A 17,594-nucleotide genomic window follows, 5' to 3' on the forward strand; every position below is an offset into this window, starting at 1 on the left:
TCCTCTTTTATTCTTGCCATAGTGTCAGTGCTAGCAATTAATCAATAATTCCTGGGCAAATTATTATTTTAAAAGTGTGTTAAATGTCATTCTGTTAATATATTCCTTTCTATCAATCATAGTCATGTAAGTAAGTCTTAAGTTTACTGTGGTGTTAAGGACATAACAGAGGAAGTTACAACCCCAAACCCCCATAACTTTAACCTTAGAGTGTCTACTGTTGACCTCACCCCATTCCTAAGAGGCCTGTAAGGGGCGTGCATAAGCGCACCAACATGCCTACCCTCCCTGTCCTACTCTCCCCATTTATTTGTATCCATTTCCTATATTCATAATCATGTTTATACTTATATCTGTTATCTTATACATGTTTGACAGATAAATAAAGAAAGTTGAATAAGTCCTACTGGTGATACTGCAAATTATATAGTAAAAGCCTTATTTGATAGCAATTTCCTTATGATGTAAGTATGTTGCTCACATCTGCCATCATGTCTAACATATTCAGATTCTATAACTGTGTGAAAAGCTTCTGAGAACATATATGATTTCATAGTGGTTGATGGTTGGAGATGACCAGGGAGAATTGAAATATCATAAAGCTTTGTGATAGCTTTGTACAACAAATCACAACCGCTTAGGTAAAGGTTCCCCTTGCACATATGTGCTAGTCATTCCCGACTCTAGGGGGCGGTGCTCATCTCCGTTTCAAAGCCAAAGAGCCAGTGCTGTCCGAAGACGTTTCCGTGGTCATGTGGACGGCATGACTAAATGCCAAAGGCGCACAGAATGCTGTTACCTTCCCACCAAAGGTGGTCCCTATTTTTCTACTTGCATTTTTTTACATGCTTCCGAACTGCTAGGTTGGCAGAAGTTGGGACAAGTAACAGGAGCTCACCCTGTTACGCGGCACTAGGGAGTCGAACTGCTGAACTGCCAAGCTTTCAATCAACAAGCTCAGCGTATTGTTATAATCTTGACCACATGTGGATTGTGAAGATCACTTAATCTTTTGAATATATGACTATGACCCTGAGGAAAAAAACTTTTGCACAAAGTTAAATTTGCAATTTCTCTTTTAGAGAAATATTTTTTTCTCTATTAGGCTTCTAAAGATTCCCTTGGTGGTTGAGTCTCCTATGGCAAGTAAAGCTTTTGGGCAAGGTAAATTGGTTACAAACAATCTAGAACAGGATAGTGTGGCCAGACTATGTAATACATTTGCATATTAATTTGCAAAAGTTAGATAAACCAAAGGGAGTGGAAACAATCTATTTATTTTTAACTTCATAGATGAAGAGAAACAGCTCCTACCAAATCCCAGAAAAGCACATTATTTGTACACAATTCTAATAATTTTGTAGATGACAAATGTTCACAAAATATAGATGAAATCTCAATGTAGACTGCATGAATATGTTACATTTCCAGATAAGAATGCCTTAAAAACATCTCAAGCAAGTGAAAATAATTTAGCATTCATATTTGTTGAAAAATTGTATCACTAGGATATCTTTGGAACTTTAGTAACAGCCATGCTAGTAGTAGCTGTTCAGGTACAAGGTACTTTTTTAATTAAAAAAAAGGAGTAGATTCAGAATTTTCTCTTCATTCCTTGGCACAAGCAAAACTAAAAAAAAGGTTCTTAGATCCCGAATTTGTAACTTGAGATCCTCTGTGTGAAATAATATATCTTTCTGCTCCTCCAAAGCCCCAAGCACTTTTAAATGAAACTATAATGAGGACAGGACTGCTTCTCTGTGATCCAAGTAGTCTTGCTGCTTTATCCCACAGTGGCTAGTTGCTGAAGATACAACTGAAAGATTAACTTCTGATTAATACCAGTGAAGGCTTAAATCCCTTTAGCAGCATGGAATTAATCTATCTCCCCTACTTGTCCCTCATCCAAGAACAGGATTTTCTCTTTCCACATAAAATGCTGCTGCAGAATTTAATGCCAGTTTCCCAAATGAAGGAACTGCCGAGGCCAAATGTGCTCAGAGCTGGTATGAAACATTGAAGTAGATCATCCAAAGAAGAAGGTCAGCTGTTACCCAGAAACCTTGAAAAATGTTTAAGAGCACACATAAGTCTTTTCCTTATCGACTATTCTGGATGCTCAACACCTACTTTAAACAATGTCAAATAGATTAATAGGAAAACGCCTGCATTCACCATTTCCATCTCAGTATTATAAGACCTGGAAAGTTGTTTTCACGGACTTTCTCTCTCTCTCTCTCTCTCTCTCTCTCTCTCTCTCTCTTTCTTTCCTTCCTTCCTTCCTTCCTTTCTTCCCTTCCTTCTTTCTCTCTCTCTTTCCCACTCCCTCCCTTCTCTCCCTCCACCCCGCTCTCTCCTTTCTCTCTTCTCATCCATCATGGCTGCAGAGCTATCTCTTGAGGACTTCATTTAATTTTTCAGTTCAGAAACAGCAATGTATCATGTTACCATGGGGGTAAAGGCAACCCCTCAGCCCTTTAGACTAAACTCTATAGGCCTCACAATCAGTTATGATCCCACAATTATTCTTATTAGTCTACATACCAGAAGAGTAAGTTTGTTTATTTACAGACCTGCTGTTGTTATTGTTTTAAAAGCAACACCTTGTCAACCTGTCTTTCTCTTTCTCGGAGGTATTCTTCCATACCTCAGAATGCAGTTTCCACTAGAAATAGCCTGGATTATGGTTTAAGGACAAGGAAAATCATGGGGTAGCAAATCACTGGGCAATTTTATGTTTGATGTAGCTAATTCCATTCTTAGGAATAGCAAAGAATGCTTCAGAAATCTCTGTTTTTATGAACTTTCCTCAGAGGGGAGTTTATACTTTTATGAGGAAGTGTTAAATTTTCAACTAGACATTTATAAGCCAATCACTGGAAAAACCTTTATTTTGCAAATCCTTGCCCTTTATAACATTACTACTGCCTCTAGTCTGCTGCTGAGCAGTCCAGTTATCCATGTTTAATGAAATGTTACATATCAAAAAGGCTTCCTCGGAAACTAATTTGGAGAAACCTGACTCAATTTCTTCCCAGGTGCTAATTATCTTTTGGTAAAGTGCTGTGGCAAGACAAAAATAGGAAAGCAGAAGCTGAACAGAACAAAATTTATTACAGATTGTGACTTTGTGCAAATAAAAAGGAAAAAAAACCAGCAAAATATCCATGTTCTTATAGGTAAATGATAAATTTAAGATAGGACAACAATTATAGGCTTAAAACCTATAAAACCCATAGGGCTGATTTATAAAACTTATTATCTATAAAAGCAACAAAATATCCAGTTGGTATCAAGGCTGTAATTGTAAGCACATACTCTATGAAAGAATTCTGACTGAGAAGAATAAAAGCAGAGATATAATTATCAGTACTGTACTCAGATATGCCATTATATTCATTATCTACACATTTTCTAGTTGTCTCATCTTAAAACAGAATGGAATTTTTGCATATATGAGAGGGCTGTTGAATCCTTGAATCTTTCTCTATATTTAAAACAAAAATTAAATATGCAACAAATATATCTGAATTTGCTCCACTTGCCTGGTTTTACCTGTGTAAAACCTCTTCATGCGTCACACTCAGTCTTTCGAAATTTGAATGTTACTACTTTCTTCAGAAAAGGCAAGCCTTTTTTTCTTTAGCAAACTATCTGATTCATTTTTCTTTTTCAGACAATTCTGCTTCAAATACTCGTTTCAATTATGCAGTACAGGTAGTTCCCAACTTATGACTATTTCTTTAGCAATGGTTCGAAATTAAGACAACCTTCAAAAGAGTCATCTTATAACATAAAATTTACACTTACAACTATTGCAAACCATCACAACACCCTCCATGGTCACGTGATTGCAATTTGGGCATTTGGCAGCCAGCTAGCATTAACATGCCAGCTGTGGCATCCTGTGGGTCACATGATCACAATTTGCAAAATGGTCACTGAGAAAGCTGAATTCACTTAATGACCTCCGTGACTTGACTTACAGCCACTGTAAAAATGAAAGTAAGATCAGGACCAGTCACACGATGACTCAACTTATGACCGCAAAAACTTAGAATTGCAACACCAACCATAATAGTAGCTGTAAGTTGAGGAATATTTACAAAATAAATGAAGCAATACTATTATTTTACAACAGATTAGGAACTATTGTGCTAGCCACACAAATACAGAATGGTCTGAATATAATTTCACACAGAGGAAGGTAATGATTTTTCCTCTCTTGATCTAGACTTCCTGTTTCACTTGTTTTTTTTTTTATTTGATTGGTTGGTTTATATAAGGTTTTTCCTTGAGGAGCTCCAATTTACATACATAGCAATTTCTCATCCTAATTAAACTCCTGAGTTCAGGGACAGTTTTTTCCCTCATGCCATCACTCACTCCGCTGAACATCTAATCCTCACTGTATTGTTTTATGTCTAAGTATATTTACCCATGTTTTATGGCTATAGTGTTATTATCCTTCTCATCTTCTCTACTACTCCCTCTTATTGGTATCATATTATGATTATTATCCTTCTGATCTTCTCTACTATCCCCTTTTATTGGTATCATATTATGATTATTATTATTCTGTTGCTTCGTATATACATTGAGTGTTTCTGCACTGGAGACAAATTCCTTGGTGTGTCTAATCACACTTGGCCAAAATAAAAGTATTGAGTATTTTTCCTCAAAACAACAACATGGTGAAGTAGATTAGTCTGAGAAGAAATGACTTGCTCAAAGTCATCCAGTAAACTTCCACAGCTGAGGATGGATTTGAGAGTGGCTCGCCCTAGATTTTGTCTAACACCTTAACCACCACACTTTTCAGAAAAAACTTCTGATGATTCTGAAAACAATTAAAAATTGTGATAGTTACAGCAGCCTCTTACAACCTGGTGCTCTGAAGGGGTTGGACTTCAACTCTACCCATGGCTAAAAAAATAATGGGATGTTGATGTCCAGTGCATCTGAAGAGTAACATATTACAGATTTAAATACTGCATCTCAAAATAAGATCTGATTAAAGAAATCTGTCCTGTACCAGAGACCTTTTTAGATAGAGAGGTGTGGAGATGACTAGCGTATAACCAATCGTCCAAAGTTGAAGAGAACTTGAATTATTCTATCCCTTGAGTACTAGGTGACAAGGTTTGAAAGCAAAAAACAAGACTCTTTGGAGCCACAACAGTCAAAAAATGAGAACTCAAGTTAATGTTTCTTTGGGGAAAAAAACCCCTATCCAATAGATAAATTGCTCCAGCAGCAGCAATTTAAGACTTGATCTCTGACTCTCTCACCAACAATGGGCTCACCAGCCACAGATATGGATGCATCAGCAGCTCCTTTCTTGTGTAGTCCTTACACTTTCCCTCTTCTCTTAGGTGTCCAGTTCAAAAAATCAGCTCTCTTCTCTGCCTCGGCTGTAAGTTGATTCAAGTCCAGTCAGTGTAGAAGGGTGGGGGTGTTTGTTTGTATAGGCCTTCTAGAGATAATCCAGCTGTTTTCTTCTCCCATTTTCCTTTTGCCGATCATTAAGCTTTTTGCCAATCATCTTTTTTCTCTATCTTCTTCACCTTTTTTCAGAATAGTCTTGATACTCAGCAGGCACTGAGTCAGCAAACATTCTCACAAAGAAGCTGGGCTTTTCCCTTCACCACAGATCCAGAACCTCTACCAATGCTGAAGTTTCGAAAGTGCAATGGAGTGATATACAGATATTAATAGGTTTAATTATAATTGAAGAAGATAATCAATGGCTGTAATAATCAGTGCAGCTAACAATGCAGCTACCAAAGAGGAATCAAAGTTGGCTTTCCAAATATTATTGGGCTCCTATTGTAATTCCTAATAGAATATACTGGTTAGTATAGTTAGATGGTTGGAACTGAAGTTCAATAATACATGGAGGGCTCTGACCCGTGCAGTAAATTGATTTCTCCAATTAGTAACGCTATTTCATCACATTCAAGATCACATCTTTTGTTTCTGACATCAGAGAGCCAGGATATCAGAAAGGACTTTAAAGATTTTTGGATTATCTCTTAGAAATGCCCTTTGGAAGACATCTCTGACACCCCACCGATGGCTGACAAAGGGTTATTTTCTTCTGTCAAGAGATGTTTAGGTGCGTTATGATTGGTCTTTCTATCTTTTGCTCCCAAAGGATTATGCCAGGTTCTGCTAGCATCTTCTATCATTTGCTCCTTGCATTTTTCTAATCACTGTTTTTCAATATTTGTTTTAAAAACTGTTTTTCAAAATTATTATCTTTAGCCCCTCAGAAAAAGAAGTGGGATACTTAATGAGGCTACAGAATTACTTATAAATCTTCTTTAATTAACCTGAACTACTTCATATTGTGTGTCACGTGAAGAGCAAATGTTGCCATGCTGAACATATTAAAACCAACCAAAATCCATATTAATTCAATATATATAAGCTAATTAGAAAAGCCTCTGAAGTCTCCAGAATTATTCATCAGGGGAAATCCTTTTGTAAATGAAAATCCAAAACAGGACACTAGAAAGGATTTTGGATTGGTATTTTTAATTAAGAAAGCTAAAGGTAATTTCCAATGTTGTTGTTTTTTTTAAATCAATGTGGGTGGCATTAGCCGGTCAATGAAACATCACAGAATGAAACTCCAGATGAAGGATATACAGGGCATTCAGAAAGTACCGTATTTTTCAGATTATAAGATGCACCTAGCTTTTGGGGAGAAAAACAAGAAAAAAAAATCTGCCTCCTTGCAGCAAACAGCATGTTCAGCTTCAGCACAGCCTGATTTAGCATGAGCAGCTGATTGGCGTTTGGAACTGGCTCCCGGAATACCGCCTATCAGCTGTTCCAGGCAGTGAGGATCACCATTGCCACCCATTGTTGCCACCTCCACACGCCCCATTTTCGGCCTCCGCACATCCCATTTTCGGCCTCCAGCATCCGATTTTCAACCCTGGAACAGGCTGAAAATGGGACGCGTGAAGGCCAAAAATGGGGTGCATGGAGGCGGCAATAGGTGGCAGTAGCGATGGGTGGTGGCGATCCCCGCAGCCTGGAACAGCTGATAGTCAGTATTCCGGGAGGCAGATCCAACCACCAATCGGCTACTCATGCTAAATCAGGCTGTGCTGAAGCTGACAAAGCTGTTTGTTGCAAGGAGGAAAATTGCTGAGAGGCAGAGGTCGAAGGGTGGGGGATGGTGGATGGGCAGGGCTTCGGCTGTATAAGACACACAGACATTTCTACCCACTTTTGGGGGCGGGGAAGTACATTTTATACATCAAAAAATACGGTATTCAGATCCCCTTTTGTCAATTTTGTTATGTTGCAGCCTGATTTTACAGTTATTTAAATTAATTTTTTTCCTCATTAATCTACACTTGGTATCCCATAATGCCAAACAGAAAACAGAATTTTAGAAATGTCTGTAAATTTGTTAAAAAGAAAAAACTGAAATATCAAATTGGCATAAGTATTCAAATCCTTCACTGAGTACTTTGTTGAAGCACCTTTGGCAGCAATTACAGCCTTGAGTTGTTTTGGGTATGATGTGACAAGCTTTGCACACTTGGATCGGGGATTTTCTGCCATTCTTCCTTGCAAATCCACTCAAGTTAAGTCAGGTTGGATGGCAACCATCATTGGACAGCCATTTATTTTTAGGTCCCTTCAGAAATGTTCAATAGGGTTCAAGTCAGTGCTCTGGCAGAGCCATTTTTGAGGTTACTACAAATCGGATGGTCTCCTTGTGCTCCCCAAAATGGCAGAGGCAATAATATTGGGGCTGTCATGATTGAAAAAGTGAACCCCACAGTGGACTGGGAAAGTAACCAGAGTTGTCCCTAAGCCACTTCTGTGTTCTCTTGGCTGTGTGCTTAGGATCATTATCATGGTGGAAAGTGAACCTTTAGCCCAGGCCCTGAGTGCTGTGGAACAGGTTTTCATTGAGGATATCCCTGTACTTTGCTCCATTCAGCTTAACCATAGGTGGACTCTAATCAAGGTGTAGAAATATGTCAGTAACGATCAAGAGAAATGGGAGGCATCTGAGTAAATTTTAAGTGTTGTTGCAAAGGGTCTGAATACTTTCGCCCCTTGATATTTCTGGATTTTTTTCTTTTTAATAAATTTACAGACATTTCTAAAATTCTGTTTTTACTTTGTCATTACTGTACTGAGTACAGATTAATGAGAAAAAATTAATTTCAACAACTGTAGAATCAAGCTTCAGCATAACAAAATTGACAAAAGTGAAAGGTCTGAATACTTTCTGAATGCACTGTATATAAAATTGCCTTCCTATGATGTTGAATCAATTCTACCATCAATTCTACCATCATTGTCCTAACAAAGATATCACCTCAATATGAAGGTGAGAACTGGAATCTGGAATTTTCTGGCATATATAGTTAGCTTTGCTTTGTGTGACTTATCAATTCAGGACACAGTCTTTAATAATTTTACATTTGAAGAAGATTTTGCATTACCAGTCTTCCTGCAATATTAAATAGCCTCTACATTTTGTAAGCTATGAGACAGTAAACTGCAATGGGACCTAAACTCAGATCATGCATACTCAATGAAAGCTACTTCTTTTACTACATATTTCAGTGCACTCTTGAAAGCAAATAATCAATATATTGCTCATGACAAAAAAACACAACATCAAGTCTTTTTTGCAAGTCTTTTCACCAGATATAGCACTCTGGCACAAGAAAAATAAATGTATGCAAATTCCCTGAAAGGTCATGGACAGACTCAACCAGAGTTACAGATGCAATCATCTAACAACACAGGCAAAAGAGATGAACTGGCCACACCAAGACTTTCTCTGCAAATATCAATCTGACACTAATTCCCCAAACAAAGGTCTTGGGGCCAATCACTCCCATTCAGCCTAAATTTTCCCAGTGTGAAGAACTGCCTACCTCCCAGAAGAAAGGGGGAATGTAAATGTGATTAAATACAACAGGAGGGAGAATTGGAAACACTTGATTTCATGCTACTGCATCACTTTCAACTCAAAGTAACCTTCCCTAGTATATAAAATAGCCAGATGGGAAATCTAATTTTGACTTTATGTTCAGGTATAATGAGGACCCATGGAATCCTCTTCTAAATTGATACTTTCAAGTAAATGTTCCCAGAGGATTAATATAAATAAGGTAATATTTCTGTTCATTTAATTTAAGCATGTTTTACATTCAGTAACTATTACATATTAAAAACATACCAATAAAGAAGCTTTACTTTTATTAATGAAGTAATTAAAAACGCAAAAACGTCTTACAAAATTTTTCACTTACATACATGCCCTTCAGTTCAGTGGATGCTTGTTGGAAAGCTGGCATCATTCTTTTGCAAACTCCACACCCTAAAATAAGATAGAAGGGAAGAAATAATTACTCTTAAATTTGTCCAAAAAGCAAACTGAATGAACAAAGTTCCTCCATGCAACATGCATGTGTGTGATTGCAGAATGAAGGACTCTTCATTAACAGTCATGGATCATAATTATAGTGACAATATGTCCTTTATTATAAAGGACATTCTTTCACAAAGATGTCCTTTAGATTTATTTACTTTCAAAAACTCATTTTTGTCCTTTATTCTGGACGTTTACATTTTATTGTACAAATAGTACGACTTAATGCACAGCTTTTTACTTTGTGTTAAAATTATGGAAACTGAGTTGCTTTAAAAAAATAAACATCCATATATTATTTGATACTATATTTTTATTAAAATATGCATTTTTAAAAATTTTCTCTTAATTTTTGATTCCTTGATCTCTTTATTTTCCTTTGTAAACCAAGTTACAAACATTAAAAAATATTTTATTCTTATGAACCTTTTCAGATTTGTCCCTTTTTCAGGTTTATCCTTTATTTTTGTCCATGAAAATATGATCACCCTAATCTACCATGGCAGTCTAATGCACATTCATAGATATGACTGTAACTTTGTTGCTTGCATCCTTACGATTTATATTGATATTGTTTTCTGATTGCTTATTTGTACGGTATGACTATCATTAAAAGTTGTACCTTAGAAGTCCAATCACATTTGGCCAGTAAAAAACTCTATTCTATTCTATTCTATTCTATTCTATTCTATTCTATTCTATTCTATTCTATTCTATTCTATTCCATTCCATTCCATTCCATTCCATTCTATATTTTGCAACTTCCCTGTCCAATGGGAGACCCAAAACCTAATTCTTTCTGCTCCTAGTCTTGTACTTTAATCAGTACACTACACTGGCTCTCATACTTTGTGTGTGCATATGTTTTAAAATGCATGAAATTATTCCTGACTTGCCAAAATTATTCCTGAGTTAAGCATTTCTCCTGACCTTTATATACCCAAGTGTTCAGCAATCAAAAACCTATTTCATAACATTACCTTTCTAAGATTAATTCCAAATGTGAAGTGAAAAGATGGATTAGAAACTTCGGGCATGAATCTAAGTGTTTCAATGCTATGCTATACACTGAGTGAAATTGTTTTTAGAAAAATCAATTTAGAGTGCATGGGGGTATTATTATAGCACCTATCTGCAACTTTTTAAAGTAGCTGCATCTTTTTTGCAGCTTGCATGACAGGCCTCTTCAGCTGCTACAGTAACTTTAAAGAGTTGCAAACCAAATGTTTAATTTGTATCTTGGACATTTTGAAGAAACATTTTAGAAGGAAATCCAAGGTTTTGCACAGCCCCAACACACACATAGATGGTTAAATGAACATGTGATCATTTACAAATACAAATACAAACACCAGCCATGTTCAGTATTTCTATCCAAAATAACATTTGCAGAGATGAAAATAACCAGTACAAGGAAAACATTACTAAGGCGTAATACTAGTAATTGGGGGCCATATTTGAATACATTTATCTTTAATGGTAGCAATTTTCAAAGCTTTCAACTATTGCACTAGTTTTTCCACCAGAACAATTCCCAAAATTTTAATTACTACTGTTTCAATTAGCTTCTTAGAATATTACAATAATAAATTTAGCAGCTAGAAACAGGAGCTGATTCAATGTCACTGTTGCATCAATGTATAGAAATAATGATCAATAAACCAACAGCAGGACTACTTGTGAAAAACTGTGGGGTTCTGTTTCTATTTTCTTTAAGATAATTAGACCTTTTGATTTGAGTAGTTGGGGTTGCCACCAAAAATAGGGCAATCTGAGATCAATTCTGCTAATACTAATTCCAGAAAGATGCAGTTTTATATAGTATAATTTATTGGAATATAGTGCCACTGAATATATTCATGGTCAGTTTTAATTTTATTTAAAAATACATTTATAGAAATCCCTTATAGTATTCTATTTTTCCTTCCAGTTTGGAATTAGAAGATTAGAGTAGTTTTGGACAGGTTCTTCAGCTACAGAAATGTCGTATGATTAGTTTACTAAGTGAATATTTGAAGTTGCAATAAAGTCAGTCGCAGAGGAGATGTAACCTTTAGAAAGCAAAAGTCAGACTTCCTCCCAGATATAATTTTAAATATAAGATAAGGTTAAAGTCATTTAGAGAAGGAAACTAGACAAGGCTCTGGCCTGGGATCTACCTTTTTACTGATAAGAGTTTTAAGATGTTTAGCCTGGAAACGGTCCAATACTGATATGGGTATTTTCATACTAACCCAGGTCAGAAAATGCTAGCTATGGGAGAGGATTCTCAATCTGCTGTGATAGTTTTATATACTGGAGGAGGAACTACTGAAGCAGAAAAGTCAGACCAGAGAGGCTGTTTATTTCACCTGCACCCATTGGTACAAAAACACAGTGAACTTCATGTACCCAGTGATATACAATTGGTTCATAAAAGCAGAATTCCTAGACTAATAGCAAATATATACAAGACCTTAAAAAAAAAGAAACCCTGTAGCTCAAAATCAATTAGGTAGTTGGAGTCATGGATGCATAGAATTTTATTTTCAGAACCATTATTTGTATTAGCCATATTTATGCTGTTTTTAATATACTATTGATCTGTTTGCTTCAGTCTATTCATCTTGTTAATGTTTGCTGTATAATTGCAATTTCCTTTCTCTGTATATATTTGTCGGTTTGCACGCACACATATCCTCTTGTTCCTATTTCAATCTGCTGACTCCATGCCTAAGCAACAGGGTCTACTCATGAGTTCTCAAAGCTTATTTGATTAAAAAGGAATTTAGCTGCAGCATTTTTCATCATATTAAGCACAAAGTCCCAGTGTTACTTTGATTACTAAGGAGCAGTAACCTTCAAAGAAGATCCTCCATTAGTTTCTAAAAGCATTTGATAGCAGAGTCTGAAGACAGATTTTTCATTAAAAGAGGGGGCAAAGCCAAGTCATCTGGGTGCATTTGTTAGAAACTGGCTAGTTATATATAGTTAGATAGCCTGAAGGACAAGACAATACTTTTAAAATCTAGGAATATCAAATTAAGTGTTCTATTTTTTTAATGTTAGGTGACTTAAATTCCACTTTTGGAAATGAAGATTGGTGATGAAGATCTAAATTGGCCCATGTTAAATAAATAAAGCCAGTAGAATTTCGCCAGCATTTCATGTAAAACACTTCATTGGGTTGGATCCAGTCCAGACTTCCTATTTTGTGAGTGAAAAAACATTATTTAGTATGAAGAAGTCAACTTAGTGAAACTTTTATACTACAAGCTGGAAGCTAATGCAGGCAAAAGGGAGAGATAATTTCCCCCCATTCCCCCACCTCCAGCACTTGGCATCTCTTCCAGTCTTGCTTCTTAGTATTATGAATCCAGTACTGTAAGGGGAGAAGGTAAAATCCACCTTTCCATCCTGCCCACAGAAGCATCTGTTTCATGGAGATCTATTTCACTTAGTCTTAGAACATAGAATAATAGGGTTGGAAGGAACCTTGGAGATCTCCTAGTCCAACCCACTGCTCAAGCAGGGGACCCTATACCATTCTGGACAAAGCCTGCCCAATCTTTTCTTAAAAACCTCCAATGATGGAGCACTCAGAACTTCTGGAGGTAAGTAGTTCCACTGATTGTTCTCGCTGTCAGGAAATTTCTCTAGGTTGGATCTCTCTTTAACGACCTTCCACTAGTTACTTCTTGTCCTGCCCTCTGGTGTTTTGGAGATGTCGTGTCCCACTCCTCCTCTGACGGCCGGGTCGAGGAAGTCCGTATCAAGCGAGGCTGCGAAGCCTCTGCAGCTTTGCCAAAGTTCTGTCAGAGTTCTCAGGGCAGGCAGGAGACCAGGATGTGACTTCAGCAATCCAAGTTAGACTTTGCCTGACTCAAAGAATGCCAGAAAGCAGATCCTTTATATAGGCCATAGGGTGTGGCTCCATGACTCAGCACTTATCCAGGCCTGCCCCTCCCTTCCTTTTGCTGACGTCGCCTCTCCATTCTCCGGAAGCATGGATCTATCCATTGCATCGTTTCGTCCCCAGCTGCCGGTAATCCCAGCTCGTGGCTGGCTTCAGGCGCACATGCTATCGGAGGGAGGTTTGTTTGCTCGGTTTGTCCGGGCATGGTGCCAGGGCTGGGGGCTGGAGGCATGCCAAGACATTCTTCTGCACTATCAGTCTCTGGCTGAGATAGCAGGAGATGAGAGGGGCCCAGCTGCGGGGGGGTGGGGGGCGAGCGAGGCACAACAGGAGAATAGGTTGACCCCCTTCTTCTCTGTGACAGAAGTACTGGAAGCCTGCCATCATATCACCCCTAGTCCTTCTTTTAGTTAGACTAGACATACTCAGTTTCCTAAATCGTTCACCTTATGACTTAGCCTCCAGACTTTCATCTTTGTTGCTCTTCTCTGAACTCTTTCTAAGATCTCAACATCTGTTTTGTATATTAGTGACCAGAACTGGATGCAGTATTCCATTTAACAGTTGCTCCAACAGTATTCTATTTAATACCATTGCAGAATCAGAAACACCAGAATCTAAAAATACTTGGGAGGAGAGATTCTCCTTCCCCCCAATTCCAAAATGTACGTTTTGAACATATCCAAAAGAACAACGTAGAAATGAGTTATAAAACCATGCTGGGGAAACCTGCTTAGGGGAATGCCCCAACTGAATGACTCAGATATACTTTGTAAGAAAGTAATTCATACTAGAAAATAAGTTATTTGCTAGTGAGTGAAAAAGAGGAAGAAGACTTTTCAATATCATAGCCTGAAGGAATTATTTATAAGACTAAAGCAAACATTATAACTTCAACCAACATAAAAACAGCGGTCAATTGCAACACATGCTGTGAACCAGGAAACAGCCAAGCTTTTCTGAGATAAATCTAAAATTTACAAAGAGCCTGAAGAAGTTTCAGAGAGCAGTATTGAAGAGTAAATATGCATGAAAGACAAATATGCTATGTCCTAGAAATAAACAGTGTACCGAGAGGATTATTTTAAGAGCTTATCACCTTAAGGAAAAAAGTGTGGCTTTTTCCCTTTTTACATGGCATTGCAAAACAACATCATTCCACACATATTCAACACATATATCCAATAACATGAATTAATTTCCATTGTGCTAGTTCCTGGCTCTCTTGGTAAATGGCTAGAATGCCACTGTATTCAGCCATGACAAAGTAAAATCAACCCTTGCAGGTAAATAGCTTCTTGAGGAGCAATGCAAATATATTATGTAGTATATTCATAACAATGCAAAGCATTTTTGCTGAGGAACACCACATATATCTTTAATACAGTCATGCATTCATTTTCAGATTTGTTACAATCTGATCCCATACTTCTTTTTTCCCCTTTGCTACGAATTCATTTCTGGAACTTAACAAAGTTACCTGTCCAGTAACAGGGTAATTCAAGCCTTGCTAGCAGAATATAAATGATATGCACTGATAAAATGGAGAAATCTTATTGACAGTGTTTTATGTTATTGAAATGTAAAGCAGCTTCCAGATATGTGTAGAGTGCAGCTCCTATCATTCTTAGTCCAGAAGTTGGACATAATGACTGTCCTTGTTAAGAAATTTGATGTAAAATTGATATGTTTCCTAAACATGCAATAGAACTATACAACAAGATTGGAGCCAGAAACTTGTTGTGTGTTAAATAGCATCAATGTAGTCAGGGAAAACACAACCATTATTTGTTTTGATTTTGCCAGTTTCATGTATGGTTACAAAAGAAATTCAAGTGAGATTATTGTTTCAATACCTCCTGAAACCCCAGACTTCCTGTCAATACCATATAACTTTTAAAAAAGGAAATATAGCAAGAATTCACTTCTCTGATTATTTGCAATTCAAGAGTAATTTTGATTAAAGAATACCGTGTTTCCCCGAAAATAAGATATGTCCTGAAAATAAGGCCAAGCCTGATTTTTGGGGTGGTCGTAAATATAGACTCTCCCCCAAAAATAAGCCCTAGTGAAAGGATGGGCGTGGTCAGCACAGGAGGCAGCCCTTCCCTTCCCTGGTCAGCTAATGGCAGCTGGGCCCCTTAACTGCGAACCACGGATTAGCTGATCTGATCTTGAGCTGCCTCTCATTTTCTTTCCCCCAGCATTCTTGGCGCTGCCAGAAGAATGTGTCGGCAGTAGCCACTCTGGGAGTGCGCTTCCCGCTATATGGTTGCAACTCCATGTGGCTGTCCCGGCTCCCAGAAGAGTCGATAGCAGGCACCTGGCCTGACTGGCCTCCTCTCGGCTTTCAGCCGGGTTTTGGAAACCACAGAGGAAGCCATCCTCAGTGCTCGGATGGCGGCGGCGCGGTTTCCCCATGTGGTGCTGCATCTCCCTTCACTCTTTGCCACCTCTCTGCCCTGGCTGCCGGAAGACTCTCTGCCCTGGCTCCTGGAAGACTCGGCACCAAGTGGCTGGCCTGACCTGCGTCTTCTCCGTTTCCAGCGGCTTCCACAACAACATGGTGAACCCTGGGAGGTGTACATGCGGGGGAGGGAACAGGCACTCGTGCGGCTTGATGCCTACAGGCCGCTTACATTCTCCCCAAACAGGAGGGGAAGGGCTTGATGGCACACGGAGGGAGCCTCTCTCTGCCAGACACCCCCTGATAATAAGGCCAAGGCCATATTTCGGGGGTCAAAAGAAAATAAGACCCTGTCTTATTTTCGGGAAAACATGATATTATGAAACACACTCCCAGTTTTTCTAAAAATAATAATAATAATAGGTTGATAGAACCATGAAACATACATTCAATCATCTTCCTAGGGAAGATGAAGCTGAGGCTTTAACCTTCAGGCCTATGTCAAATAAAAAATTGGAGATTACCGTATTTTTCGGAGTATAAAACGCACCGGAGTATAAAATGCACCTTAATTTTTGAGGAGGAAGACAAGTAAAAAGAATTCTGCCTCTGCCTACCAGCATCAGGATCAGCCACGTCCTCACTTCCACTCGATTTTGATAACAAGCAGCACAGATCTTTTTATCTGTTTAAAACAAACCCTATTATTCTATGTGCATTTAACTGGTATGAGTGGGGTGGGGGATGATTTTCATGGGGACAGAAGAGGGACCTGGCCTGATGCACATTGCAGGGGAACCGGCCACTGCCTGAAACACAGCTCTGCGAATTGCACTGGGGAATCAGGCCAACGGGCGGCAGTGGCTGGAAAGGAGGGACGTTTTGCTTTAGGGGCTCCCATTCAACTCGGTTCCTGGGCACGGAGAGGGCTTTAGGTGGTGGCGGCTCCTCACATTGCTGGGGAGTGAAGTCATTGTCTGCCCTGAGTTGCCCGCTGGACGGCCAAAGGTTTGTTCCTCAGGTTGTGCCCTGACCGAGATCCCCACCACCTAGAACTGCCCAAAAATGTCTGAAGGGTGGGGGTTGGTGGGTGGGTGGGTGGGGCTACATTCAGACTATAAGACGCAGCCAGATTTTCACCCTCTTTTGGGGGGTAAAAAGATGCATCTTATACTCCGAAAAATACGGTAGTTTGGCTTCCATTTATTCATCTTGATTATAATTGGGAATGAAGATTCATAAGGGCTTTTTCCCCCCTCCTGATAAAAGCATGGTTTTGGCCCCTTGTTTCCCCATGAGATACTACAACAAAGACAGGCAGGATGTTTGGTATCATTAGGATCAGAGCTAAGGAAATGAATTCTGTGATATGTTTTTGACCTGCCTGCAGTCCTAGATACTAATCACTCACAATGAAAAGTCTTTATTCCTGATGGAGGCTGTCAGCTAACTGAAGAAAAAGATCTCCATATGACCAGCAATAGTAAAGTAGGTTATTCAACACACCATTAGGCACAAATGTACCTAGATTAAAAAGACAAATATGTCCACCAATTGTCAGCCTTACAGCTGTAGCTCACCAGTGGAGGGGGGGTGGTTCTATATTTTTTTTCCAATTTCCTAATTTAGCTCAAAACACTGAAATTTCCAGATGGTCTCTAATTCACATAGGCATCTTAGATTACATACTCTAATTCACGTAGGCGTCTGAGATAATCTTAGATTAGCTGTTACCTGATAAATTGGCAGGAACAATTTTTGTGTATTTTTACAGGGGTGTGGCAGGCATTACTTCAAACTTGAGAAGGCAGAGATTAGAAAAAAAATCTGCTGAATAGCTACTGCTGTTGCAGGGAGCTCTCCAAGGTATCATA

At 38.5% G+C, this 17,594-nt stretch overlaps 1 protein-coding gene across 1 annotated transcript in view; it reads right to left on the minus strand.

Moving 5' to 3' along the window:
* PDIA5 (protein disulfide isomerase family A member 5) overlaps positions 1–17,594 on the minus strand; it is a 180,990-nt gene that overhangs the window by 101,127 nt on the left and 62,269 nt on the right. The window contains exon 7 of the mRNA XM_058194942.1: positions 9,300–9,367. Within this exon, the coding sequence (XP_058050925.1) occupies positions 9,300–9,367 (68 nt within the window). The remainder of the gene's footprint in view (positions 1–9,299; positions 9,368–17,594) is intronic.

The sequence above is a fragment of the Ahaetulla prasina genome, chromosome 1 (genome assembly GCF_028640845.1).
Source record: "Ahaetulla prasina isolate Xishuangbanna chromosome 1, ASM2864084v1, whole genome shotgun sequence".
Lineage (NCBI taxonomy): Eukaryota > Metazoa > Chordata > Lepidosauria > Squamata > Colubridae > Ahaetulla > Ahaetulla prasina.